This window comes from Leptopilina boulardi, unplaced genomic scaffold (genome assembly GCF_019393585.1).
Source record: "Leptopilina boulardi isolate dan_hultmark-lab unplaced genomic scaffold, ZJU_Lbou_2.1 LbouV2_223, whole genome shotgun sequence".
Taxonomy (NCBI): domain Eukaryota; kingdom Metazoa; phylum Arthropoda; class Insecta; order Hymenoptera; family Figitidae; genus Leptopilina; species Leptopilina boulardi.
In genome coordinates, this window is record NW_026137778.1 from 746,414 (window position 1) to 774,204 (window position 27,791).

Below are 27,791 nucleotides of genomic sequence, written 5' to 3' on the forward strand. Positions count from 1 at the left end.
AACTTGTCAATATTTCTCTTACCTTGCTGACGCAATTGCGAGCTGACCGGTGGAGTTGCACTTAACTTACCGACAGCTAGTAAAATACCAAGAATTGTTTAAGTACGTCAGTGCTTTATGCTTTAAGTTCTGTCAGTTATTTATGTTTATATAGATGGCAAAGGGCATCAAGCCGAAAGATTCTGAAAGATTGTATTTGTTTAACTTATACGACAGTACAGTCGAACGTGGTCGAAGGCAGTCGAACGTTATCGAATGTTAGCGTCTTAGCTTAGCAGGCAGTTGTTTTTTTTAATAATAAAAAGCAAACGTTATTGTTGCGACAGAGATAAGCCTGCAGCTTTTAACATGCCGGTTTGACATTAAATTCACTTTTTCTTTAAATTGAAAGATTAATAGTGATCAAAATGTGATTTTTAAAAAATTTGTAATTGCACAAAAATTATTTAAAGGTGTGAAAGCAATAAAAAAACGCATGTTGTTTATTTGGAAACCCACACATCAATTGGAGTATTTGGAGGAAATTTTACAATGGTTGCACTTTGAAAAAGTGCAAATTATTCTCACAAAGAGGTATTATTGTATTTGTATTTATACCCACATAGCACTTATATATTAATTTAGGTACATATATAATCTTCCAGTAACCTTACATGTAACATTTGTAAGTTTACCATTTAAGGTTACGAGAAGCTGCGAATATGTTCGACCTACACTAAGTCTACACTTTAATAATTAATATATATATATTAAATATGATAATAGTAACTGCCGGTCTTCTATTTAATTAAAATAGTGATTAAAATAAAACTACAAAAACAATTTTCAGCGTCATTAATTTGAAAGAATAGTATAGGTTATATAAATAATATAATCATGATTTTTTTACAATGGTAGATAATTCAATATGTTTCATTAGTATTTTTAAACTTCCACGGACGTGACGATAATTATCTATCGTACGTGTTTAGTAAAGAATGCCACATTTTCTCATAAATATGTCATTATTTATTCATATAGGTATATAAACATGAAAAATCGGTTTAAAATCAGTTATCCATACAAATTACTTAACGATATTTTCTAGCAATACCTGTAAAATGTAGCCGCAACTTTGTACAATTTTTTGTTTAAAGTAATTTTTTCCTTTATTCGGATATTTCACACAAAATTTAAAAAATTTATTTCAAACAATATCTTGAATTTTTATTTGCTCAAATGCAATTGAAACTATGTGGTACTTGCAGGAAGTAAAATGTGACAAATAGAGAAAACAGCAAACGAAAATAATTATTTAATTTTAATTCATATGACCGTTTATGTCAATGAATTTTTAAATAAAAGTTGCAAAATTTAGTATTTTTATATTTTACTATAATTATCTAAATTGGGAGAGGAATTCCCTTTGAAAAAATAAAATAAAAATTGGCGGGTTCCACGCGCTGGACCACCGTTTAAACTCAAGAATATTATTATTATCACCCACTTTATTGTGATAGTCAGTTCTTTGATAATATTATACGTTATTAAGTTATAACAGTACACGTGCTAAATAATGACATATATTTTTTTCAATAATATAATAAGGTAAATAACGATGCATCTATATAAAATAATAAATGCAAAAGGTACATATAAAAATTTGTAAAAAAATTTCAAAATTACTAAAAAGATGTCATTTTATTATACATTAATTAATCCTCCTGTCGCGTGCCACACGCACGGAAATTAGAACGCACCCTCTCTGCAACTTTGAATAATTTATGGGTGTGACACTGTTTACATTCTGACAATCAAAGGGATATGGTTCTTTTTAAGATGTGCATGATATGCTAAATATAATAATATATAATACAATATATATAAAAATTGTGCAACATTTTTTCGATGAAGTTAAGTATATGTTTAATGGGTTTGAACAAATGTTGCTTAAAGCAACATGAAATGTTTTAAATTTGTCAAAATACGGACCACAAAAGGCTCATTCGTATATAAACATTGTTCATATAATTACTATACAATAATGAAAAGAATAACAAATCATTTTAAATAAAACAGAACCTACACGTGTCATTAATAGATTCATTATAGATTGTGTTATTTTTGTAAAGTAGTAAAAGCGTCATTCAATCTTTCTTAAAGTATTTTGGAGCGCATTCTTATGTATGAAAATAAACTTTAGTAAGTTTCCTCTTTCAAACACTATGTCATTTTGTATGTTTTGCAAACTGGATTCAGAAACTCAGTAAAATTTGTTAATTAATGAACATGTATTAAGATTTTTAACTGGCTCTAAAATTTAGTTAGTAATAATTAGAATCTCGCTGAATGTCTGGTTAAAAAAGACTTCTTATTTTGTAACTGTATTAAAGAAAAAAAAATTTATTACTCGAACATCTAGACATAATATTTTTTAAAATACAGAAACAAGATATTCTTTATTTAAACCTTGGATATTATCTCCATATTGAATATGTATTATTTTACAATTATAAAATACAATAAATATTAATTTTTCTACACAAATGATACTATTTTACTCTTATTTTAAGAGGATGGAAATGATAAGACGACTGTAACACATCCTTTTCAGAAGAAGAATGATATTCTCGGATGAAGAATTGTTGGAAAATTAACATTTATTATATTTTATAATTTATAAAATAACATTCATTTAATATTGTAAAAATAACCAAGGTTTACTATATAATTAAATAGGTATTAATTTTTTAATACAAAAAATGATATGCGAAAATTAGTATAAAATACTTTGAAATTGATATAGAAAATGTGAGGTTAGGTACGTGTGATGTCATTGTTTGGACTTTTTTTATTTATCTCAAAGGATTTTACAATAATTATGTGCGAAAATATCACAATTTTCTCACATCAATTTATTTAATATTTTAAGAGTAATGTTCTCGACAAAATAAACATTGTAGCGATGATGTGAGCTAGTAATTACATCCTGTTTAGGTTATGTTGGACGACCTTGAATTTTTTCATTGCACTCCCATGTAAAATTCGTGGATGTGCAACAAAGATAATTAAAATGACTGCAGATATGACGGAAATAAAAAACATTTAATTCCAAATCAATGTCATTTTTTAAAATTTGTATGATCATATTATTTTAATTCACCTAATGCTTGGGGTGCACGCTTTGATACCAGTCAAGTTGAGAAATTAACTTTGTAGCAATCGTGTAACCTAACAATCCATGTATAATTTGCAGTTGTTTAAAAATTTCTACTTAATATCTTGTATAATTGGTTCAATTTAATTTATAACCAATATTTAAAAAAATTTAATTCTAAAATTAATTTCATAGTTTTGAAATAAGTTAGTTAATTTTTCATTGATTAAAAATTAAATAATTAAAATTAATTTAAATATTTAAAAAAATGCATAATTACACTTTTATATTCGTGTTAAAAAGATTATTTATTTTTACTATTGTTTGAGTAAAATCATTGTGGATCGAATTGCATGTTACTACCGTGAGCAATGGAAGTTAATACGAACAATAAGAAAAAAATGCTTGTTCAGATAGAAAATAACAAAGAAAACTATAGGTATTTGACAAATACGTACATGTAAAAAAATTATTTAATTCAAAGTGTTTTTATCAGTTAAATATTAACGGGAACGGAAAATATTAAAAAAGATTTGAAATTTTTTATTAAAACGGCATTTATAATATTTAAATTTTTTTTTTTTTAAATTTAAATTTATTTTTTTAAAGAAAAAATATCATTTGATAAATGTACTAATGGAAGTTAAACTGTAAATATATTTAATGAATTATTATGAAACAGTCAGAAATTTTGTATACGACTGTACTAAATAATTTAGATACATAATCAAAGAAATTATCTAAATAAGGTCCTGTTAACATATTATATGTATAAATAAACTTCACGTATATTAGCGTGATACCTGTATAATTAATGTTTCAAAATTTCAGAACAAGAAGGGAGACAAATGAAGACAATGGGGAAATATTGGTTGAACATGACCCTCGTGAGGGTTATTCTTCCCGTAGTTCTTGCTGGAAGTAAGATTACATTTTTCTTTTATTATTAATATTATTATCAACTAGGTTTTCTATATTTAACATACATTAGTATTTTAAAGCGTGAGTTAGAATACTCTAAAGAAATTAGTCACAAATGACTTTTGTATTTTACAAAAAGAGAAGTGATGTGTTTATATTATTATTATTATTACTCAGTAATTTAGAAAAAAATTTAAGTAAAATAACGCATAAAAGCCTGATTAGTACAAAATTCTTTAATAAAGATGACATAATAAGATTTCAGTTTGTAATGTGTGGAAAGAAATTACATGTACTGTATTCTATACACACATATTGATGACTAAATTATTGCGTGACAGTGCTTGAAAGTCGCATTTGTTAATTTACTATAATTTAATGTGTAATCCAATTATTATTAATCAGTGTGAATTTATTGAATTAGTTTTCTTTGAAAAGTATTATAGTTAATAAAATTAAAATCGAATACTTACTTAAACATACATACACGTATTAATGATTATAAATTCTTTTCTTAAATATTATGAAGTTTTGAAATGCAATAATTTGAAAACTAGTCATTCCGGTTTCTTGCTTCCAAAAATAGAAAAAATCTTAATACTCAGACTAAGGTAACCGCGATTATAAAACTTTTATGTATTGTTGATTAATTTTTTAAAAATTTAATAATATAACAAAATATATTAATATTTTAATATAAATAATTTGAATTCTCGTGAAAAGATTTAACGAAACTAGAAATTAATTTAAAATTAAAATATAACACCGTTTATATTAATTAAAAATTATTTAATAATTTAAAAAGTTTTACAACCTTGTTATATTTGGAGATTAATACTTATAGTTCTATAACTTTATTTTATAAAAATACGTTAATAAATTAAAATCTTCTCTTCATGATATAATGTTTATAATCCTTTTAGGAATTCATTGATTGAATAAATGATATTTCTTGAAAATATTCTTTTTGTGAATTCTGAAAAAGAAAATAGAAAATTTATTTAGACTCTTTTAAAAGGAACTTAACAATTTAATTGATATATATTTACGAACACTTAACATGTGAGACATTTCCTTAAGAATGTTATTCATATTGTCATCTATAAGTTTTCCCTTCTCCACGTCACCAAGAAGCAATGATTTCTTCTTATCGCTCTGTAAAAGATATAAAAAGCATTAAAAAAATTAGATTTCATACATCAACATAATTAATATACAAAATGTAGGTAGTAGAAAACAATAAAGTAATTGTTTTATTACCCAAACTTCATGCAAGTCAGAAACTTTGTTATTCATACTAGGCAGATATGCAGAAATTTTAGTTTCTAAATTTTTGATTTCTGATTCTAAAACGTAGACATGATTTATTTCGAAATCAGGTCTCGTTGTTTCAGTAGCACATGGAATTTTGTGACCTTTAGATGCAGTCGCGAACTGAGTTATTGGTTTAGGATTCCTTCTTGACATTTGTTTCTGTAGAAAAAAAACATTATTATATATATTAGAAGTATCGTGTATATTCATAATAGTTTAATTTTTATATGCTGAACTTAATAAAAAAAATGTCGTACCGGTTTTGTACCCGACGGTCCAGATTTAGAAATAATTTTTTCATCAAATCTTTTAGATCTTTGTGAAGCATAGCCTTTGATTTTGTATTGAACAGTCGGACTATATGCATTTGGTGCTGGTATATCATCTTTAAAAAGAGTTCCATTTCATTTACAATAGTATTATATATTATTTATTTACACCCAAACAAAAGTTTTTGTTAATTTCAAGAAATCAGTTTCTTTGATTTGTTTCATTTAAAACAATTTTTCAACAGAAACTCTTTTTGTGGGTGTGTAATTAAAAAAAAGACATAACTTACTTTGAATATCGTTAAATCTTCGAATTTTTGCTCTTGCAAAAGACATTGCAAATTAGTTTTTTTCACAAGTATGATTATAAAGCTTTAGAAATAAAATATATTTTATTAAACTGTACGAAGTTTATATGTCCAATGTTTACGGAGGTTTCACTTAAACTGGTATGAAATTAAAATAAATTTTAATGACAGAGTGTATTTACATTCATTGTTTACATTTGTAAAATTTCTTTTCTCTTTCTTTCTTTTATATTATGGGTGGTGATTTCTTCCAAAGACTTGTAGAATATTATTCATTATTATGAAAAATCTCCACACAAACTTTTTTTTAGAAAAAAATTGATCATTAAATTGGATTGTAAACTCATAAAGATATTTTTAATTTACTGGTATCCACTACCTTCTTTTTACCAATCACTGTTACATGAGCTGTAGATGAAAAAAACAGAGCTGATTAAAATCATGATTTTTATTTAAAAAATATTTAGAAAATCCTTTTTATTCAATTTCAATTTGATTTTTTATTTATAAAAAGTTTTTGAAATATTTGCTTCTAAGTAGATTATTTTTTTAATAAATATTTAAATGATCATTATTTAATAGTAGCATTTATCAATATTTATATTACATGACGATTTTCGAAATTGTTGCTTCTGGCTTTATATCAAACAATTATTTTAAATCAGGGTAAACAAAATGTTTTATGAAGATATAATATTGATATTAGTGATATATTAGTCATTAATGGAACAAACAAGGATTTATCATTAAACATGATAAAACGGTATAAAAATTTGGAAAACGTCATACTTGACATTGTAAACATCTCAATGAAATTTTCACTAATTTAACTAATTCATTGAAAAAATCACTAAATTGGTTAAAATTTTTACTTATTCAGATTTTTACTCTCTAAATCTGAATAAGTAGTTTTCTACTAATGAAAGAATGCGTATTCGTTTACCAATTGAATTAGTAACAGTTTTGACTAATTTTTAGTAAAAAACTACTAATTGCTAGTAGAAAATTACGAATTCATGGAGTAAATCGGCTTACTAATTTGAAATAGTAAAAAATACGAAATTACTTATAAATTAGTAGTTTCCTACTAGCAATTAGTAGTGTTTTACTACAAATTAGTCAAAACTGTTACTAATTCAATTGGTAAACGAATACGCACTCTTTCATTAGTAGAAAACTACTAATTCAGATTTAGAGAGTAAAAAAAAAATTTTTCTTTAAAAGTAAAAAATAATAATTTTATAAAGCCTTTCTAATAAGTGAAAAAATAATTTGAATAAAAAAAATATTGATTTTTATTATTAAAAAAAATGTTTCATTTCTACTCTTTATATGTTAATAAAATAATTAAAGTTATTATGAAATTATAATATTTTTCGAAAGAAAGAAAATACACATTATTTTGTTTTTCAATTATCAACAGGTGTAATATGGAGACCAGTTGGATTATCTCTCGTGTACTTGGTACTTATGCTTTGTGCTCCAGTAATACCAGTTCCTACCCATGCAACAATGAAGGGACATACTGGACGATATTTAAAAACATGTTTTAGCTTATCATTTCTTGTAACTTTAATACAGATTACATTTCATATAGTTCTTTTGGCTCTTCCTCCTTATGGACATTTTCTAGAAAATTGTAAGTATGAACAGAAATCTGTTTATTGTGACGGATTAAACACATTCAAAAGACGCAAAATAGTTTTTTCCTTTTCCAAAGAAGGTAAAAAACAGTGCAAAATCTATTTTTTTCAGTTCTATTTTGTTTCTCAAAATTTAAATTATTTCTCTTTTTTTTACCTATTCCCAAAGAATTAATAACCGAATCTATCTTTTGTTTTTTTAATCCGTTATTTCTGCAATTGTATGAAAATTTAAAAATTATTCCCTTTTATACTTGCAGGTGAATTTTTAGAAAAGGTTTTAAGGCATTTAGGCTTAGTAAGACTAGATAACGCATCTGTGTTTGAAATATTTTTCTGGTTGGCACCAGAAATCATAGTTTTACCTACAACGTTATTAATTTATTATTTTTGTCGTCAATTAACTCATATACCTACAATAGAAGAAAACGTACAACGTTCTACAAAAAAGACTGAAGATAGATCTGCTAAAGTTAGTAAAAATTTAAGAAATATAATTATTCAAAACATTAGTAAAAGTTTCTTTAATGTTATTAAATTTTTAGGTTATAAATTTTCTGGGTAGTGTCGGAACATATGTTGTTCTAGCTTCATTATGCTGGACAGCATCATTAAAGCCTTCGATAGAAGGAGGTTTTTATTTTGTAGTTTTTCTGGGCGCTGCAACGTGGTGGGCATGCAATAGAGAATTATTAAAAGGTTTTGCTATTCTTTGCAGAATCGTTATGATTGTCGTTGTCCTCCATATTATAACTTTATTATCATATCAAAATCAGTGGCCTCAAGAATTTATACCAATCAATAGCACATGGTCACGTTATTTAGCTCTTTCTGCCATGTACACCACAAATTGTACAGATCCTCGTGATATCAATTTCATTGATGATTCTGATGACTTGATGTATGGATACTCATTGAGACTCTTTTGGCTGTATTATATTTTAGCACTGCAATCACAGTTTCTCTTCATAAAACCGGTAAGTTGTATATTAATGGATAATATTGTGAATACAAAAAAAACTCAAACTGTAATTGAGAAAGAAAGAAATAAGATGTATGATTAATTTAATAATTAATTTAAAAAACAAGTTGCAGAAATTAAAAATTTAGAACTAAGCCGCAGATATATAGATATAACTCATTCAAGCTTTATATAGAATACATGAAATAATAATTGTTCATTATTTAATATTTTATGGAAATTGGCCACTGATTCAGATTTTAAAAAATATCTTTTAAAATTAAAAGGATTTTCCAAAAATAGAGACGCTTGATTTAGAGGCGTTCCATATTTAACACCATAAAACATCAAGTCTCAGATCTTTTACATGTATTTTGCATTGTGTTAATGCTTTCAGCAAAAAACATATTTTCTACCGATACTCAAACAAAAAGATTCTATCTCACAGATAGAATTTTCATTAACCTCTCAGAGTTTCTTAATCAAAAAATATATTCCACATTTTAATTTAGCATCAAAAACTTTAAAATATCCAAAAAAATGTTTAATCTTCAGAGATACACTGGAAATTTAAGAAAATTATTTTTTAATTTCACTATAGGAATATTAAAATGTACTTTGATAAATCTAAAATTTTAAATTTAGTTTGTATACGTAATCTGAACCTGTGACTTGATGTTTTAATTCAAATTAAACGCTTTTTTATATAAAAATGTATAAAAAATACTTACCTTCTCCTTTTTTCTAATAACATCTATTTTTCTCGCTTTTACTGAAACATTAAAACAAAACTAATTTTCTTTATTTAATTAACTAATATTGTAAGTTTTTGGTGGTGATTCTCCAATTTTACATACTAAGCTTGTCATTTATTTCTATCTCTTGCATTAGAGATTAATTCCTAATTTAAAAACTTATAATTACTAACTGAATGTAAGAATGATCTTTTACCAGCTTTTATAAAGAAAGTATTTCAGGTTAAAAATCCTAGATGTTTAAGTGGGAAATTGGAAAATTTGGATACTTCATTGTCGCGACACGTTTCAATTAGACGAAAAACACCATCCCAAAGGTGGCAATCTGCTCGCCGTAAGGCTCGAGTAAGATAAGAGTTAGATAGACCGTTGCATGATTTTTAGACATTTAGATTGTTGATGTACTTTAGCACAAAGTATTTCTTTTATCCCTACACATTTTATTAAAAAAGTAAAAATATGTAGCTGTGTTTGCTTCTACTGGTTACGTTTTATATAAAAAAACAGTTTAAATATAAATATTTTAATTTATGATTAATATTCAAAATGATTTTATATTCTTTTTTAGCCTTTAGTTTTTGCCAAATTTTTTGTCATACAATACAAGAAAATGAATATAATAGTAAAAATAACCGTTTATCGGATTTTATTGTTTCTTTCTCATTTTCAATGCTTTGCAGTTTAGTTTTTATTTTCTTTTAGTATGCCGCTATGTTTAGTTTGCCGTGTTTTAGAGGCAGAAAATTGTTCAACAACAACCACCGGCCACAGAAAGAACTCCCGTATGTATTATAAAAGCAAATTCTTTATTTTCTATTTCTCTAATACTAAATTCTGCTTTAAAACTTTTAACTGCATGTTCTATTCTCTGATTTTAAAATTAATGCACATCATTGACTGTTCAAATGACAAGATGCTAAGTTTGAGAATGCAATTTAAAAATTTTCGCTTTCGAAGGTTATACACAAGTAAGGCAGTAGAATTTATGTCCAGGGAGTTAGACCCCTACACCCAGAAAAATGGTATATTTGTCTTAGAGCCTAATAAATATTTATTTGATTTAAATAAAAAATTTTATATTATATTATATTTGGTTCAAATAAAACATTTCTCTGAGTGTATGTAGAAGGATTTCTGGAAGTTACTTATACTAGAATTTCCGGGAGTCATTTTCATATTGTAATCCTTCCTCATGGACCAGTAAAGTTAAAATTTTCAAAAAACAAATATTGTACCCAATTGTGCTCGATTTATGCTCATTTGTGTAAATTTCATTATTTGAAAAACTCCAAATTTCGGGTAAAAAAATTAAAAAACATTTTTAAAACATCTAAAATTAAAATTTTTAAATATGTAAACTGATATTGTGTCCAATTTTGCTCAATTGTGACATAAAAAATTTTTTGAACCAAAATTTCTGAAAAAATATTATTGTGTTCATAAATGCCAATTAATTTAAATGATAATGAAACAGTTGTGGTAGATATCGAAAAATATATTCAATTTAGAAAAAAATCTATTAGGATTTTTTAATTCTGTTAGCCGAGGACAATTCAGCACAACTTTGGTTTTTTTAAATTTCGGAATTTTGAAAAATTTTTCCAAAATACATTTCCTATGTCAAAAATGTAGTTTTATTTCGAAAAATATGCATATATTTTAATAATTTAAATAAATAAAATATTTTGGATTTTAATTTAAAAATTGTATCATCAATTGTATTTCTAAATGAACATTGTTTATTTTTGACTATCAGAAGTTTATAATAATTTGGAAGAAATAATTTGTTCAATTTTTTCAAAAATAATGTATAATAAAAATTTTTTAATTTTCCATATTGAATGTTTTGAAAGATAAATAGCAAAAACGATAATATCTGGTTTAGAACACTTTTAGCATTGTTGATGGAACAAAGTGTTTTTTGTCTGGAAGTTTTAGTTTTTCAAAAAATGAATTTTTGCACAAATGAGCATAATTGGGCACAGTATTTTGTTTTTCGAAAATTTTAACTTTACTAGGCAAACTTTCTGGACATGTAGAATTTTTATTTTGTAGAATTTTTTGCTTCTTCCAACCATTGATTGTGAGTTCCGCCGGCTGATATAAGCTATTGAAGATAAAACAATAATATTGCATTTTTAATGATAAAAATTGTCATTTCAATACGTTGAAAAAGTAGTATGTATGTAAATACATATTGGTTGAGGTTTCATGTGCTTAAGCAGTCTTTTCATAATAAAAAATAAAAAAAAATAATAGAAGAAGAATACTATAATAGAATGCTTAAAATGTATATGCGTGCACTAGTTGACGAGAGTAGGTTATTAATTACTTTATAACTATTATGTTTATAAACAAGTGTATATATATATATATATATATTTATGTAGATATGGATTACTGGGGAGTTTGATATTTATATGTGACTGCGCTTGAAAAAATGGCGTTAAGAACCAAAATCAACGAATCAGTTTTAAAAAATCTTTCGTTATGTTGGATCCACCATTTTGAATTTTGAAAAATTGACATCGGATTCAAAATCAAGGATACCAAAAATCCCTGAGTTTTTTCAAGCGAATTTGATCAATTTTTAAAAAATTTTATATTTTTGTAACAGTCATGTTAAATTTTGAAAAACTCACATTGGATTCGTAATCAGCGTCTACTTCTTGTTACATATTAGAATTGAATTTCACAAAAAATTGAAATTTGATTTTTTTGGTCTTTCAGACGTGGTCACATAAATCGTTCTATCTAAAAAGAATACTTAATTAATTTTACTTAATTGTTGATAATTTTATAAAAAAAATTGTCTATGTAATAACTTTTGTTGAAATACGTATTTTAGTTAATGCGATTTGGCTCAGGAAGATCAGGTTTGCTACAAGATTCCACGGGAAGCGTTACTGTTCCAGATGGGCAACAGGACGATAGTATTCAACTACAATCCCTTAGCGAAGGTTCATTTTTTAAAAATTGAAATTATAGTTTTTGTCATATAGTGTTCTTTTTTAATAAAAATATTTAATGTCATTATTTTATTCAGGTGCACCTGAGGATAATCCTGGAATAATTGAACACATAATAATGGCAATTTATTCAGTTTTTCAGTTAATTGTAAATTCTTCTTATCTAGCAACAAATATTATTATGATGGTAAGGAAAATAATAAATGGAAAACCTTTTTTATTCAATGTTGAAATTAAAATTACTAAATTGAGATTAAACTGTTTGTTAGACTTGGAGCATAATGTATCACAGTTGGACAACTTTTGCGTTACTAATGTGGGCTCTCATACTTTGGATGGTGCCTAATAAGAGAGAGTCGATGATGAAGTGTTCTCCATTCATTGTTTTTTACGCAACTTTTCTACTTCTTGTACAATATATTTATAGTATGGATTTAACCAGTGATGAATTACCAGATTCTATTCATGGAATACCAATTGCAGAAATTGGGTTTAGTAAGCCAGGACAACTTAGTCCATGGCACTTGATTGTTAAGGTTCGTGTAATTATATTTTCAATTATTGTTTATGTGTCATTAAAAATAATCAATAACTGATTTCAGTGTCTCTTTATCTCAATGTTTTGGATAACAATGCGACAATACACTGCTGAAAAGAAAAGACAACGTAGGTCTTCGACATTAAGAGATTTAGTTGCTCCGTTACATGTTTCTGTATCAACAGCAGCAACAACAGCAATGAATCAAGATTCTCATGAAATAAAGAGCAAATTTATGAAGAATGTCGGAAATGTATTGAAAAAATTCTTGACAAAATTTTGGATAGCCATAGTTGCTATAATGCTTTTTACTAGTGGAATCACTGGAAGCAGGATGACAGTTTTTCGAATAATTTACATGTCCCTTCTTCTCGTTTTCGTCATTACCTTCCAAGTAATGTTTCATCAATGTATTTAATGCAACTGTTGAAACATATTTCTTCTAATCTCAATTGTTAATTTCTTGCAGATATCTTGGAAAGCTTGGAGGAGAATGATGTATTCATTCTGGATCGCAGTCATTGGATATTCTATTATTATGTTAATCTTGGTTTACACTTATCAATTTGAAAATTTTCCATCATATTGGGAATACATCTATGTTAATAAAGAACTGTAAACTATATTTTTCCTATTTCTCTTTATATTTTTAACATAATATAAGAGGAAAAAAATGTATTAATTATAATTTTTTTTTACAGACAAAATGATATAGGATTAGAAACATACGCAACCAAAGATCTTTTTGTTCGTCTTCTAACTCCAACGTTTTTCGTGATAATTACTGTTTTGCAAATTCATTATTTCCACGATGACTTTCTAGAAATAACAAATATTGAAAGGCAGTAAGTATTTAAAAATTGGTCTCTAGACAAAAATATTTTAAAAAATTCTCTTATGTACTGCTTCTAAATTATTATACTATTAATAGAAGAGAAAGTAGTTCAAGACGAGGAAGTCTTGGATATTCTCCAAACACAATACCCGTTGTTTCGCCAAATGAAGTATTTGTTTCTGATAATGAAGAAGAATCAACAATATACACGTTGAGGCAGTTAAAACGTAAGAAAATAAAGGGGAAAGATTTTTTTAAGAAGAAAATAAAATTATCTTTTGTTATATTTATCAATAAATTTTTTTCATATTTCATTCCCAATTTGCAGAAATGTCTAAAATAGAGAGGATGGCGTTTCTAAGAAAAATAATGAAACACATGTACAGTCTTTATAACCATGTTTGGTTATTCTTTGAACTTCATATGCAAAAAATTATTTTTATATCACTTATGTTATTATGCTCAAACGATGTAAGTGTTTCAAATATTGTAATTTATTAAAACTAAATAACAATCTCAGTTTTGAATTTTTTTTCTAGGTGTGTGCCATCAATTTTATTTTTGTGGTCGTGTTGGTAATAGTAATCAACTTTAGAAGAAATATTCAAATAATGTCGATAAATATTATATCTGCTGTTATTGCTCTTCTCATGGTTATAAAAATGCTCTATCAAATAGAATATGTTCATCATGAAAATTGGAATGTTAATTGTACTGTAAGTTAACATTTTTAATGAAATTATAGAAATGAAAATGTTTCAACAATTATTTAAAAATAGTAACGGATTTATAATTATTGTAGAGAAATTATTCGAGTGACAATACCTCGTTGGCAGAAAATTATACAGTTTATAACATTGCTGAATGGATCGGTTTCAAAAAAGCTGCAGCAAGTGCATTGCCTGATTTATTAAAAGGTTACATTGGCATTATTACTGTGACAACATTGAGAGGAATTGTCACTGTTCGTCAATGGTTTCATAGACAAGAAAAGGGTGAACCTTTGGATCCACCTCAAATTATGTTCCCAAAAATAGTCAGAAGTGACGCCGATAAAGGCATTATACCGTGTCTTAAATTTCTGTTCAATTTTGGATTCTACAAATTTGGAATTGAATTTTGTTTTATGGCAATTGTGGCTTTAATTGGCACAAGACTGGACTTTTATTCTGTTTTATATAGTATTTGGCTGATTATATTATTCTCATTAAAACGAAAAACACTGTCAAGATTATGGCCCCTCTTTAAGGGCTTTGTTCTTGTTTTAATTCCAATTCAATATGCTTTTGTAGTTGCACCACCTACTTGGTTATGCATTCGTAAGTATTAAATAAAATTTCAGCTATCAATTTCTACTTTTAAATAATAAAAAACAATTCTTGTAGAATATCCTTGGAGCTCGTCAGATTTGATGAGACGATTACAAGAGTGGATGTATTTTCCTGATCCAGATTTTCCACCGAATCCAAAGAAACTCATATGTTAGTATATTGTTTTCTAAAATATTAATATGCTTTGAATTTAATTTGTATACATGTATCTTTTGTAGGTGATTTCATTTTATTGATGATGATTGTTCGCCAAAGTTTGGTATTTCACATTGAACAACGAAGCTTATCCACTGGTAGAGAATTTGTTGCTGGTCACAACTACTCAGTTTATTTGGACATGGAAAAACCAAACTTTGCCAATCCCGTGAAGGATTATGTGTCTCACATTCATAACTGGCTGGATGTTTTTAAACGTGGCTGTTTAATGAGTCTAATGTGGATTACTTTATCAATTATGTTCTTGGCAGGAACCAAAAGAACAAATATTTTCTCCTTGGGTTACCTTATCGGAGCTTTCATTTTCTTGTGGCATGGCAGTGATTTTTACCTAATACCAGTAAAAAAAATATTAAAGTGGTGGAACTTACTCATTGGTTATAATGTTATGGTGATACTTTCGAAAGCATTGCTTCAAGGAGTAGGCTGTGTTGTCATACAACAGGTAAAGTAACAATTATATGATGGTAATTGTTTTGCATTAAATACAAGTTTATGTTATTTTATAGATGGAAAAATCGACGTGTTGGCTTATTCAACTACTAGGCATTGCTTGTCTAAAAAAGTTCCAAAGTTCAGGAGCAGATTATCCTTCCACCTGTCAAGTTCCCAGAGAAGACATTGGCATGGTCTGGGATGGTTTGTGCTTTGGGTTTCTTTTGATGCAAAAACGACTTTTCAAAAGTTACTATTTCTTCCACATAGTGGATGAAACTAAAGCTATGAGTGTATTGGCCTCCCGTGGTGCCGAGTTGTTGGAAGAATTGCATCAAAAGCGGATTGTCGAGCAAGACAACACAGAAAAAGCTGCACTACAGAAACTGAAATTCAAGATGGACAGGATCAAAGCGAATCAAAGAAAAATTCAAGGTCCCAGTTACAGTGAACCTGCTACTCACAAAATAGGTAAAGAAATTTTTTTTCTAATTATTATACTCGCTGTTTTCCAACGAATGTTCTTTATTTGAAAACGCGCAGTAGCGCACCAATAATTAATAAATTAATGAAAAGCATTTCTGTATTTAATGCACACACAAAAAAAGGAATAGCCCCTTTGGCAAAATCGTCTAGCATGAGTTCGTGTGTCTCATCTGGTCACACGCCACCACAGGGATATCAGACACCTATAGATGAAGACGACGACTTTGATGATCCACCTCCGTTAACCCCGCGTGCAGCATCCCTTTTACAGGCTCCGTCCCCAAATTCCGCTATCATGACAGTGAGTTTGGAAGGTTATCTCGAACCAACACGAATCTCCTTTGGTTCTCCACCAAGTAGCGAACTGAATCCTCGTGGTGTTTCACCTGACGAAACCTTTCCAGTATTCTCTCCTCCTCCCTACAACCAGACTTCGGAACAGCCAAATCCATCAATCCATCGTCGACAGTCCAGTTTTATTGCCCCTTCGCCAACTTGGATGAATACACTTCGGACTCCACGTGCATCTATTGTTTCTTCGACGTCACGATCCGCCCGTTCTCATCATACATGTAACTGCTTGTCCAAAAGATCGTCGTCAGCCTGCTCCAATGTCCTGTTTATAAGCTTTTCACGCAACATTGTCAGTCGTTACTTGCACATAATTAATTGTTAATTCATATTTTAGGAAATCTTGTTCCAATTTCATTTACTTTGCTCTTTTTTCTACATTTTTTTATCTCTTTTCTTTCTGCAAATATCCAAACCAAAAATGTCCAACACTTAAAATACTTAAAATCACGTTCACTTTAAACATAATGTTTAATGGAATAAAACTTGCAAAACAACAAAAAGTATACTCATGTAATCAATCTTTCAATAATTTACCTTCTTCTATTGGATTCAATATTTTAATTTTATCAGTTAATTGCTTCAATCATATATTAGACATTTTGGTTTAAATATTGTGTCTCTATATCCTTTTTCTCCTTTCTTCAAAAAAATTTAGTTTCCTTTTCGTCTATACCTATACTTATTAAATTTATGTATCATACACCAGCCTGCCCTAGGCGAACACACCATTTCTACAAACTTCCTAACTGTCCCTGCACTTTCTTCTAAAAACGTATTTAACAATAAACAATCTCTAATATATATTCTTTCAGGAAGAATAAATTATCTTATTTTTATTTTGGCCTATACAAAATTTTTCAACAAATAATATTTTTTGTGTTAATTACAACATTTTGAGGACAAATGAATCTTGTAAGAAGATGAGAATCAAAATATCTAGATTAAAATAATTTTTTGTAATTGAAAAAAAACTATATATTATATTCAATAATTTATATAATTAATTCATTTTAATTCCATGTACATACTTGAATTTTATTTTAATGAATAATTCAAATGATAAGTTTTTTAAACTTTCTTGTAACCTTTCGTCAATAATTAAACGGAATTTGAAATAATTCTTTTTAATTCACATCTTCTTACTGGGAAAGTATAATGTATTTATAATATGATACCTACATATATAATTAAATGCTGCAATTGCAGTAAACGTGTATATATTTAATACATAATAGTATCAGTGTATTGTATATATATATATGTATGTATTTTTATTATTTACTTATATGTACATATTTGCTACGTTCTCTAGCTAATTTTAGTTCGACTTCTCTGTGTGTGTTTTCTTAGATTCATTATATCCGGCGATAGAACGACCGTTGTATAGACACCGTCTACCAAGAAGTAATAGGGAGGGTAAATTATATTTATTTATTTTTCACTGCCTTCAAGTTTGGTGATTCGGAACCTACTCTAACATTCTTATAAAAATTTGAAATATATAAAGTAGAAACGCATAATAATATGTAAATAACTTTACACTATATATTTATTTACATTATATGTTAACATATTAAATTTTATAAAATTTTCGATTTTGAAAAAAAATTATTTTTTTGAATGCTTATAATTTTTTTAAAAATTAATCAATTTAAATTTTTTTTTTAAAGTTTAATGAATTTTTCGAAAATTTTATATTTTTTGTTATTTATATAAATTGAAGACTCGTTTTTAAAATTGAAAATTGTTATGTATGATAATTTTTTTTCCAATCCTTCACACAAAATAAATCATTTTTTTTTCTTTTAACTATTTTAAAAAAGGATGTTTTTTTAAACAAATCTGAGACCATAAACCTTTTTTTGTTTGTATAAAATTAAAAGGATAAATTTTTTGTAGCCAAATCAAAAATGTAAATTTTGATGATACTTTAACTCCCCATATATGTATATAAATATATTTATGTGTAAAGTAGTTTCAATTGTAAATATATGCCCCAATTAATAAGTCCAACGTATCCTGATTTCGTTTCAGAAAGCAATGATGTGTTTTCAAAATGTTTTAAATTGTATACAAAAAGAAAATAATAAGAAAAGGAAAAATAATAATTATTTATCAATCATGAAAGACTTTCAAGAAACAAAATTGAAATTTTTTATATAGAAACAATAAAATTATGATGGTTACATGTCATTTTTTCTAAAAGAAATCCTAAATGCATGGCTTTAAATGTTTCAAAATAATATGTATGCAATACTTATATTTGAACTGTAATTTTTTCAAATAGCTGTTAGGTCTGGAGATTATTACATGTTCGATGATCTTGATGACGACGATCTCACTGATTTAGTACCTGACAAAGATGACGACAATGAAACTGATCGTCAAAAACAACAAGCAGCACGTGGTCGTCGTATGACAGTTTCAGAGGTTCGTATACATGAATGATTTCTTTAAATAAATTTTTAATTATTTTTGTCTTTTGATTAGTGTGTATATATGAATGAAATGTACCTTTGTAATGAAATAGTTTTTTTTTTAAATTTCGCAGTAGGTATGAAACATTTTTAGTTTATCACTTTTATGTATATCTCCACAATTCTTATTCTTTACGAATCAAAAATCATTCATTTATCATTAATTCATTCATTTATCTTACGTAAAATATTTTTTAATCTGAAAATCGTAAAAAAACAACAACTTAGGTATATAAAAAATCATAAGAATACAAAATCACAAATATAAGTGACCATTGCAGTTGATGAACACCCTGATTAAGACAGACATAGAAATAGCTACACACGTCGCATTATATGGAGGAACAGAAAAGGATGCTCTACGACTTCGTCGGCAAAGTGCACCTCTGACGCGCAAGAAGTCCTCAATGTCATATCTGAGTGCTCGTTCTGAATCTGACACTGCCGCGGTTGTCGATGTGAGATCTTTAAGAATGCCTATCATATATCTACGTCGCATATATATTTTTGTTGTAGTAGCATTTTCATTTGTTAATCTTAATGTGCTCACAATGTTCTTTCGCTCTTTTCCACACAAAGTTTTTCTAATATAGTTGCTGCCTTTGTGTCTACATTTGCAATATTTATTTATGATATATTATTAATTTCAATGGAGATGGAAGTATATTTTCGTATAGCATTATTATTTTACTGACTTTTTGTTATTGCATCACTTCATTATACATAACTCTTGCTCTTCTTCTACATCAATCATTAATTATAAAAGAAACCAATAAATGTTATAGTACACTAGTAGTATCGCAGGTTTAAGTCTATTGCTGAAGCTATTTTCAACTCTTTTTAGTGTAGTATCTATTATCATGTAGACTGCAAAAAAAGCTTCTTAATACGTATTTATAATTATGTATCTAATTCTATTAACTTACATTTAAAAATATCAGTAGGTCAGTACCCAGTCGAAAAAGTTGAACAGAATTTAACTAGAACGATTCTATTAAATTTCTATGTACACGAAATCTAGAAACACTTTTATAAAAAGGACATGTTTCCGAATTTAAAAATTGTAGACTTTGATAAATAATTTTATTTTAATTATACAAGATGGAAGAATTATTTATTAATAAATACGCAAAGTGATGATAGTAACCACTGAAAAAATTAATAAATTTTGAGAATTCAGTACTAAATGACATGTAACAATTTAAAATACATGTTTCTATAAATTTTTATCATCTATTTTAAGTTTATTTACAAACTTCATTCATATTATCATGTATCATTATTCTGGAGTGATTCCTCAAAAATCAACGGTTTTTTCTATTAATTAGCAGAAAAATTATTAAAAGAAATAATTAAAACAATTAATTAATAATTAATCTATATTTTTTAATCGGAATAGATTAATAATTTTAACTAACGTTATAAGAAGGTAAGTTTAAAAGTAATTTATTTCTAAAATTTTTTATTTAATCAGGTTTCGAATTAAATAGAAACAACCTAAAAGCTTACAATGTGCCTTTTTTAAAAAAATGTTTACTAGAATTCAAGAAGAAATTCTATAGAATCATTTTAGTTAAATTCTATAAAACTTTTCCAACTGGGTACGATTAATATTTTATGAGCAGGTAATTAAATGTTTTTTAATTATATATAGGGAATTGAAGACTCTCCTGATGACTCAAAAAAAGTAAAAGATGTAGAGGGAGAAATAAAAGACACGAATTTATCAAGGTCATCCAAAGAATCTGATGATGAGGATATTGATGATAAGAAATTTGAAAAAAATAAGAAAGAACAGCGAAAGACATCAATACTTACTTATTTCAAGTTTTTGTGGGCAATGTTAAATAGCACAATGGTCTCAATGACAAAGTACTTAAATCGATTTTCAAATGACTATCGATATATTCGCAAAGTTCTTACAAAAGAGAAGAAACTTTTGAAGGTGAATATTTTATTAAAAAAACAACTATATTTCATTTTAAATTTAATATAATTTGATTGATTTTAGACGAAACCAGATTTTAGAATGGGCAAGCGATTAGGCATTAATCAAATATGGCAACCAATTCCAATAATACAAGAAAGGTAAATTATTCATCTTTTTTCACTTTAACTTAAAGTTACATTTAGAAGCACATTTATTGTAATGTTGTTAAATTAACACTTCATTTTATTTGCATGTTAATTTTAGTAACTAAAGCATTTATAAATGTATGTATGTATGTTTCATTAAATATTTTACATGTCACATCATTGGTATAAAAAATTAAATGATTAAACGGTTAACTTATAAAAAAGAAAACACTTTTTTTTCTTTTTTTTTTAGTTCGTTCATCAACGAAAATAATGCAGAAATATCAAATGATTTAGAAGTCAGTTGTGCCAGGAATGAGAGAGTAAGGTAAATATATATTCATTTATAAAAAAATTGAATATATATTTAAAATAACGAATATTAAAATTTTTTTAAACAAAAAAACTTATGTATGGTCAGATTATTACATTTTTTGAAAAACATCTTTTTTAAAAAGAACTTTGGTGGGCTAATGTTCAACATTTCAAAAATTCATTCACACACAAATCCAATAATATATAATAATCATAACCGTTTAACTCTTTTAACAAATAATAAACATTCTAACATTAGAACAAAATATACATTACTAGATCAGAATTTGCTTGACTAATAAAAATTTTTTATTGTTTATTTGAAACGAAAAAATTAAGCATGTACATATAATTTGTTGGGTAGCAATTTTTCTTTCATTTTAATTGTTAGAGTTTATAGCACATATATTTTAGATATTTTTCAATAATTTTTTGTAGTTTAAATATATAATGTATAATACACACAATACTTATATGTGACCTAGACAAGTTAAAAGTAATCGTTTTATCAAAATTCAACATGGCCAATTAAATATTGCGGAAGATTTTTTTAAAAATTCATCAGTTTAGCAAACCTTGAAATAAAACTATTTTTTAATATTTTATTTAGCTTTTTATAGCATTCACAGTTCAATTATACTTGATCAATAAAATACATTGCACGTGAATCATAATGTATTGACAGACGGATTTGTATATTGAAATATAACATAATATTATCAACATATGCTTACAAATTGCAAATCTCAATGCTGTAGCCTAAATAATATTAATAAGTCACATTTATTATTTGTATGTGCAGCTCAATTTATTCTCAACCTTATTGCATTGAAAAAGAGGAAGCTGAACTTTCAGAAGTAGATCAGCCGCCAATTATTCAACTGGCAGCATCAATATGGTTTGGTATTCTGGCACATTCGACCCTATTGTGTTACTTTATGGTATTTCTTCACCAAATAAAAAATTCTTCAGTTCTTTCAACACCATTACCATTGATGGTATTTTTTTGGGGATCATTGACAATACCCAGACCATCAAAAACATTTTGGGTCACTTTAATAGCTTACACCGAGGTAAAGATCATACAGATTATTATTCAAGGATAATATTAAGAAATCGATTAAAAAGTAAAATTTTTGTAAAATAGGTGATTGTGATAGTGAAATGTATATTTCAACTCGAAATAATACCATGGAATCAAATAGCTAGTAGCAATAATCCTCTCTATGGTCCAAGAATTGTTGGCATTGAGCGCAAACAAAATTATGCTCTATGGGATTTATTACTTCTTCTTATGGTATTCTTTCATAGGTAAGAGAGTATTTATATTATCTAAAAAAGAAACATTTTCATAAATAGAATATAAATAGAAATAATATAATATAACTTTAAAATTGCTATTCAGATTCATGTTAAAGTCATTAGGCCAATGGACAAGGCCTTCAATTGGTACAAAAAAAATCATTCCAAGTAAATTAACAGTAGCAACTATCAAACATGATAATATGGGTCAAGGAGAGCCATCTTCACAAGTACATATTGAAAACGAAGAGGCGTAAGTAATACAGTGAATAGTATTTTAATTTTAGAGATAAAAATATTTTATAATTAAATTTAATATTTTAGCGGCACTAGTACCGATTTTAAAACTTCAAACAGTGGAGTCGTAAGCAATCATCCTGAAGGTGATTCAGAGCAATTCCCAACACCATTTGAAGATAATCAAAAAGTTGATGCGTGTCAATCTGAAGAAATTAAACCTCCCGAAGAAGAAATTGTTGACCATAAAAATAAAACGTAAGAATCATTTAATTTTTAAGTTGTTTGAATAAAATTATTTATAATTGTATATGTTTTTCTAATATTATGTCTATAAATATTTTAGATTTAACAAACATCTTGAGCCTATGAAAGGATTCTTTAAGAATATTCTTAATCCAGTGGGAAAGGAGAAGACCAATGTCTACGCTTACATGTTTTTCTGTGATTTCTTCAATTTTATACTCATAATTTTTGGATTTTCCGCCTTTGGAGTACGTAAAAAGCATTGAAGAAAATTTAACTAATTGATGATAATAATAATAATAATTTTTTTATAGACTCAACAAGGGGATGGTGGTGTGACAGCTTATCTCGCAGAAAATAGAATTCCTATACCATTTTTGTTGATGCTTTTAATTCAATTTGCACTTATTGTCATAGACAGAGCTCTCTTCCTGAGAAAATCTATTGTCGGCAAATTGGCATTTCAGTATTGTCTTATTCTAGGCGTTCACATTTGGATATTTTTCGCATTGCCCAGTGTAACTGAACGGTAAACTATATTTTAACTTTTTAACAATAACGAATATGAATTTATATTTATACGTATATTTCACTAATATTACTATAATAATGAATCATTACAGGCAATTTATTGACAATTATCCTGCTCAAATTTGGTACATGGTAAAATGTTTCTACCTTCTTTTGGCGGCTTATCAACTTCGATTGGGTTATCCAACACGTATATTGGGCAATTTCCTCTGCAAGAAGTACAGTTTTATCAATTACGTTCTCTTTAAAGGGTAAAATTATTTTTAATAGTTTGAAGTTAATCTCATTTAATACCTTTATGTTTGTTATTTTTGTATTCAAAGAAAATTTCAATTGTTTTTAGATTTATGATTATACCCCTTTTGTTCGAGCTAAGAGCAGTAATGGATTGGATTTGGACAGACACATCTATGACAGTTATGGACTGGTTTAAGATGGAGGATATTTATGCTAATATTTATCAAATTAAGGTATGTTTTTTATGATTAATAAAAAATCAATTCATTATTTTCACCGAAGATTGGATGGAATTTTCTTAACTAAATTAGCATTTAACAGAATTTATTTTTAAACCAATTTTTATTTAACAAAATTTTCATCTTACATAATTTCTCTTTACCTATTTGTTTAAATTAATTCTAATTTAACTGAATTTTTAATTAAACAGAAATAAAAAATTGATTGATTAAATATAAACTCAAAAAATAAAAATTCGGCTAAAAAAATTATTTTTATTCAAATTTTGTTAAATGAAAATTCTAACTACTGAATTTTATGGGATATTTATGTGCCTTATTTGATTGATTAGAAATGATAATTTTTTTGTTCAACAATTGCAATTTATATGCAATATTTAAGTTAGATCTTCTTTTCTACCCTATCATAAAGTTTAACTTTGGGCAACTATCTGCGTTTAGCTTACTCATTCGAATTAAAATACATTCATCATTTGTAAAACTTATAGTGTATGAGGGGAGTGGAAGAAGATTTTCCTCAACCTCGTGGTCAGAAAAAAGCACAAATGAGCAAGTACATGGTTGGTGGAGCAGGTTTATTTGTTATAATTGGATTGGTATGGTTTCCACTTTTATTCTTTGCTCTTGGAAGAACTGTAGGCGTAGCAAATCTACCTTATGAAGTAAAAATGAAAATTGGAATTGGAGCTCACGAACCAATTTATACGATGTCTGCACAAGATACATCAATTTTCCAATATACAGAACAAGACTATAAGACTTTTAAGGATATTTATCTTCAGGACAGGTCGGCAGTAACCTTTCTTGAAAATTATGTTAATACTGATATTGCTGCTGTTAGACTAAGTGGATCATCAAAAACATTGTGGTCCATTTCTCCTCCAGATAGAGAACGGTAAAATATTCTGCATATTAGGTGGTACAATTATATTACCTGACAAAATTATTCAATTTTATTGTTTTTATTATTCAGATTAAAAAACGAATTAGAATCAAACAGTTCAGTGACTGTTCACGTGGAATGGACAGTTTCCAGAAAGACTGATGCCAAAGATTTTTCTGGCGTTACTTCTACCCAACGAGATATAAAACTTCCAGCTTATGTTGATGGTAACTTTAATCCACAGAGACAGAAGCTTATAGACATGTTGTCAGTAGGAAACAGTACAAATTTAAATTTTAACTCTTCACTTCAGTTACTTAATGCTTTTCCCAAATTTCTAAAAGTAACCAACAGAATTACCGATGTAGTGCCACAGCTTATGAGAACACAGCTATTGCGTAAGTAAAATGAGTGCGGAGGTTTTAAAAATATTTATAAAATATCAAAGATGTTTTTTCAAATTGAAATGTCTCTTATATTTTCAGCTTATCTCATGAATCAAGATGAAGATACAAAAACAAATAAATATCTGTATCGTAATATCAGCTTACAATTATCTACCACCAATTTAACATGTTGCGCAAATCAACAATGGTGGGTTGTACAAGAAAATGTTACTGACGATATTTATACTTATCTCTTGAGTAACGTACCATTAAATGACAAAAATTATATTATGATGTTTCTATTCAATGAAAAGGCATTTCCTGAAAGTTTGAGTTTTATTAGTGGTTTTGGGTAAGTTTCTACTAAAATATGTCATTTACCTGTATATTATTTTAACTTGGAAACAAAATTTTAAGAATTATTTTTGTATTCATTCACAGAATACTGGGTTTTTATTCCATCTTTTTGTACATGATAAGTCAAGTTATTCGAAGAGGAGTTAGTGATGTCGCACCAAAGATTATGTTTGAAGACTTACCATTTGTCGATAGAATTCTTCGCTTGTGTTTAGATATTTATCTTGTGAGAGAAAGCAAAGATCTGTGCCTTGAAGAAGACCTCTTTGCTAAACTTATTTTCCTCTATCGATCACCTGAAACATTAATTCGGTATATTTTCTCAAATATTTATTTCAAGTTTTAAATATTACTTGTTGTTACTGTACTATAATATATCCTTCATGTTCGTAGATGGACAAGACCACCTGAACCAGGAGAACGTTCTGGAAATGAAGATGAAGATGAAGATGATGTTGACAATGCAGATGATAATGATAATAATGTAAATAGGTTATCACGCGATGCGTAATTATTAAACGGTCAGTAATAATTTAAAATTTTTTTTGTATCAACGAATACAAAAACAAAAAAAGAAACATTAAAACATGTTTGAAAGCATGGTTTTAATTGCAAATTTAAATTATATTGAAAAGTCTGAATAATCGTTTCTTGATAACACCATATTTTGTAGAAAAAGTTTTCTTTGCTTTATTTTAACAGAAGCTTACGTTCAGCTTTCAAAGATTTTGGTTCTTAGTAAGTATTTACTATTGCGCATTTGTAAATATCATATAGAAAAGTACTACTGCATGAAGTTTAAATTTTCAGTAAGTACTTCACTAATTCAGCAAACATATCTCGTGAAAGTATCGTGCTGTCCAGGCTATTATTTATTATTTTAAAAAAATATTTTTACTGTTTAATGAAAAATGCAAATAATACTTTAAACGCCTATATAGTTTCATATAAATAAGGTAAAAATAATTAATAATTAGCACAACAATTTTTGAACCTTGCTTTACAAATTTTTAAAATATATATTTTGCGAATCTTTAAGAAGTCTAATATAATTAAAATAAATGATATATATTTATTAAAATAATATATATATATATATTTTATGTGTAATATATAATAAACATTTGTGTATCTATTTCTAATTTTTACATTGAGCGAAAGAAATTTAAATCTGTACAATACTGTATTTTGTTAATTTTAAAGATACATACAGTGTAAAACTGCATATAATTTCATTAAAAAGAGTCTTGTTTTTAACTGTTATTTGATTTTATATTTGCATCGGTTGGTGCAGAAGCAGCATAAATTCACAAATCAAAATTGTTCAGGAAAACTGTTTTTCTGGTAAATATAAGAATTTTTTCAAATTTTTGTTTTTGCATTACTTTCTATTCACCTGTAAGTTTAACCCTAGAATGTAAAAAGAAGTTAAAAAATGTCAATTTTAAGAAATTTTAGTTTTTTTTATTTCGTTTTTATAACTTTTTTTCACATTTCTTTTCACTTTATTAAAAAATGAATAGTACCATCGTCTTCCTTACTGAAAAACGAAAAAAAATTTACTATATTAAACCTCTTTTTCAGTAAAATAGAAACCTTTCACAAATGTGAAGAAAACAGTAAACTATAAAAAATTATTCCAAGTTAGTAAAAAGCTTTTTAGGATCGCTGATTACGAATCCGATGTCAATTTTTTAAAATTCAAAATGGAGGATCTTATATGGCGGACGAAAAAAATGGAGTGGAAATTTTGACTTTTTAAGTGACACTGTTATTTTCAAATCCACATAACCAGCTCAAAACTTTATGAATTCACATTTTCATTTTTTTTCAAAATTAAGTTTTATTTTTTATGAAAAAAAATCGAATTGTTATGTTTAGAAAGCTGACATTTTTCCAGATAAAACCGGGCCGTCCATGAGTTTTTGAGAAAACATAAAAAAAGATTTAAAAAATTAATTTTTTTACATTTTCTCGCAACTTTTTGTTTTCCCATAGCTTCGCTTTTATATATTTTTGTTGGAAACAATATCG

The 27,791-nt window shown here is 26.9% G+C and overlaps 2 protein-coding genes across 6 annotated transcripts; one reads left to right on the forward strand and one right to left on the reverse strand.

The window, feature by feature from the left end:
• The first annotated feature begins 208 nt into the window (after positions 1-208).
• LOC127279771 (piezo-type mechanosensitive ion channel component-like) lies at positions 209-27,015 on the forward strand. 5 transcript variants are annotated; one of them, XM_051302313.1, is made up of 38 exons: positions 209-573; positions 3,968-4,057; positions 7,372-7,587; positions 7,852-8,063; positions 8,137-8,568; positions 9,530-9,652; positions 12,156-12,267; positions 12,354-12,463; positions 12,546-12,812; positions 12,879-13,208; positions 13,284-13,429; positions 13,516-13,659; positions 13,746-13,876; positions 13,978-14,120; positions 14,189-14,365; positions 14,452-14,968; positions 15,035-15,130; positions 15,199-15,641; positions 15,706-16,102; positions 17,822-17,887; positions 18,759-18,901; positions 19,230-19,406; positions 20,603-20,893; positions 20,960-21,036; positions 21,278-21,352; positions 22,142-22,412; positions 22,487-22,650; positions 22,745-22,894; positions 22,966-23,136; positions 23,225-23,372; positions 23,439-23,653; positions 23,748-23,906; positions 23,999-24,125; positions 24,620-25,026; positions 25,105-25,412; positions 25,500-25,752; positions 25,842-26,069; positions 26,151-27,015. In XM_051302313.1, the coding sequence occupies exons 2-38, from the start codon at positions 3,985-3,987 to the stop codon at positions 26,266-26,268; spliced, it is 7,617 nt and encodes a 2,538-aa protein (XP_051158270.1). In that variant the 5' UTR covers positions 209-573; positions 3,968-3,984; the 3' UTR covers positions 26,269-27,015. The 5 variants fall into 5 exon arrangements, with proteins under 5 accessions (XP_051158270.1, XP_051158271.1, XP_051158272.1 ...); XM_051302314.1 differs by lacking the exon at positions 9,530-9,652 and adding an exon at positions 10,042-10,089; XM_051302315.1 differs by lacking the exon at positions 21,278-21,352.
• Positions 4,826-6,100, reverse strand: LOC127279779 (uncharacterized). Its single transcript, XM_051302340.1, has 5 exons — positions 5,931-6,100; positions 5,629-5,756; positions 5,318-5,530; positions 5,111-5,212; positions 4,826-5,033 (listed from the first exon to the last, which is right to left on the reverse strand). The coding sequence occupies exons 1-5, from the start codon at positions 5,974-5,976 to the stop codon at positions 4,977-4,979; spliced, it is 546 nt and encodes a 181-aa protein (XP_051158297.1). The 5' UTR covers positions 5,977-6,100; the 3' UTR covers positions 4,826-4,976.
• Positions 27,016-27,791: the final 776 nt, after the last annotated feature.

Excerpts from the sequence above, each read along its gene's own strand:
- LOC127279771 (XM_051302313.1), top strand. The coding sequence starts at position 3,985 with ATGAAGACAATGGGGAAATATTGGTTGAACATGACCCTCGTGAGGGTT. Across the intron at positions 7,588-7,851 it reads TGGACATTTTCTAGAAAATT|GTGAATTTTTAGAAAAGGTT; the intron begins GTAAGTATGAAC and ends TTATACTTGCAG. Across the intron at positions 13,877-13,977 it reads CACGTTGAGGCAGTTAAAAC|AAATGTCTAAAATAGAGAGG; the intron begins GTAAGAAAATAA and ends CCCAATTTGCAG.
- LOC127279779 (XM_051302340.1), bottom strand. The coding sequence starts at position 5,976 with ATGTCTTTTGCAAGAGCAAAAATTCGAAGATTTAACGATATTCAAA. Across the intron at positions 5,757-5,930 it reads AAGATTTAACGATATTCAAA|ATGATATACCAGCACCAAAT; the intron begins GTAAGTTATGTC and ends CTCTTTTTAAAG. Across the intron at positions 5,213-5,317 it reads CTGACTTGCATGAAGTTTGG|AGCGATAAGAAGAAATCATT; the intron begins GTAATAAAACAA and ends TATCTTTTACAG.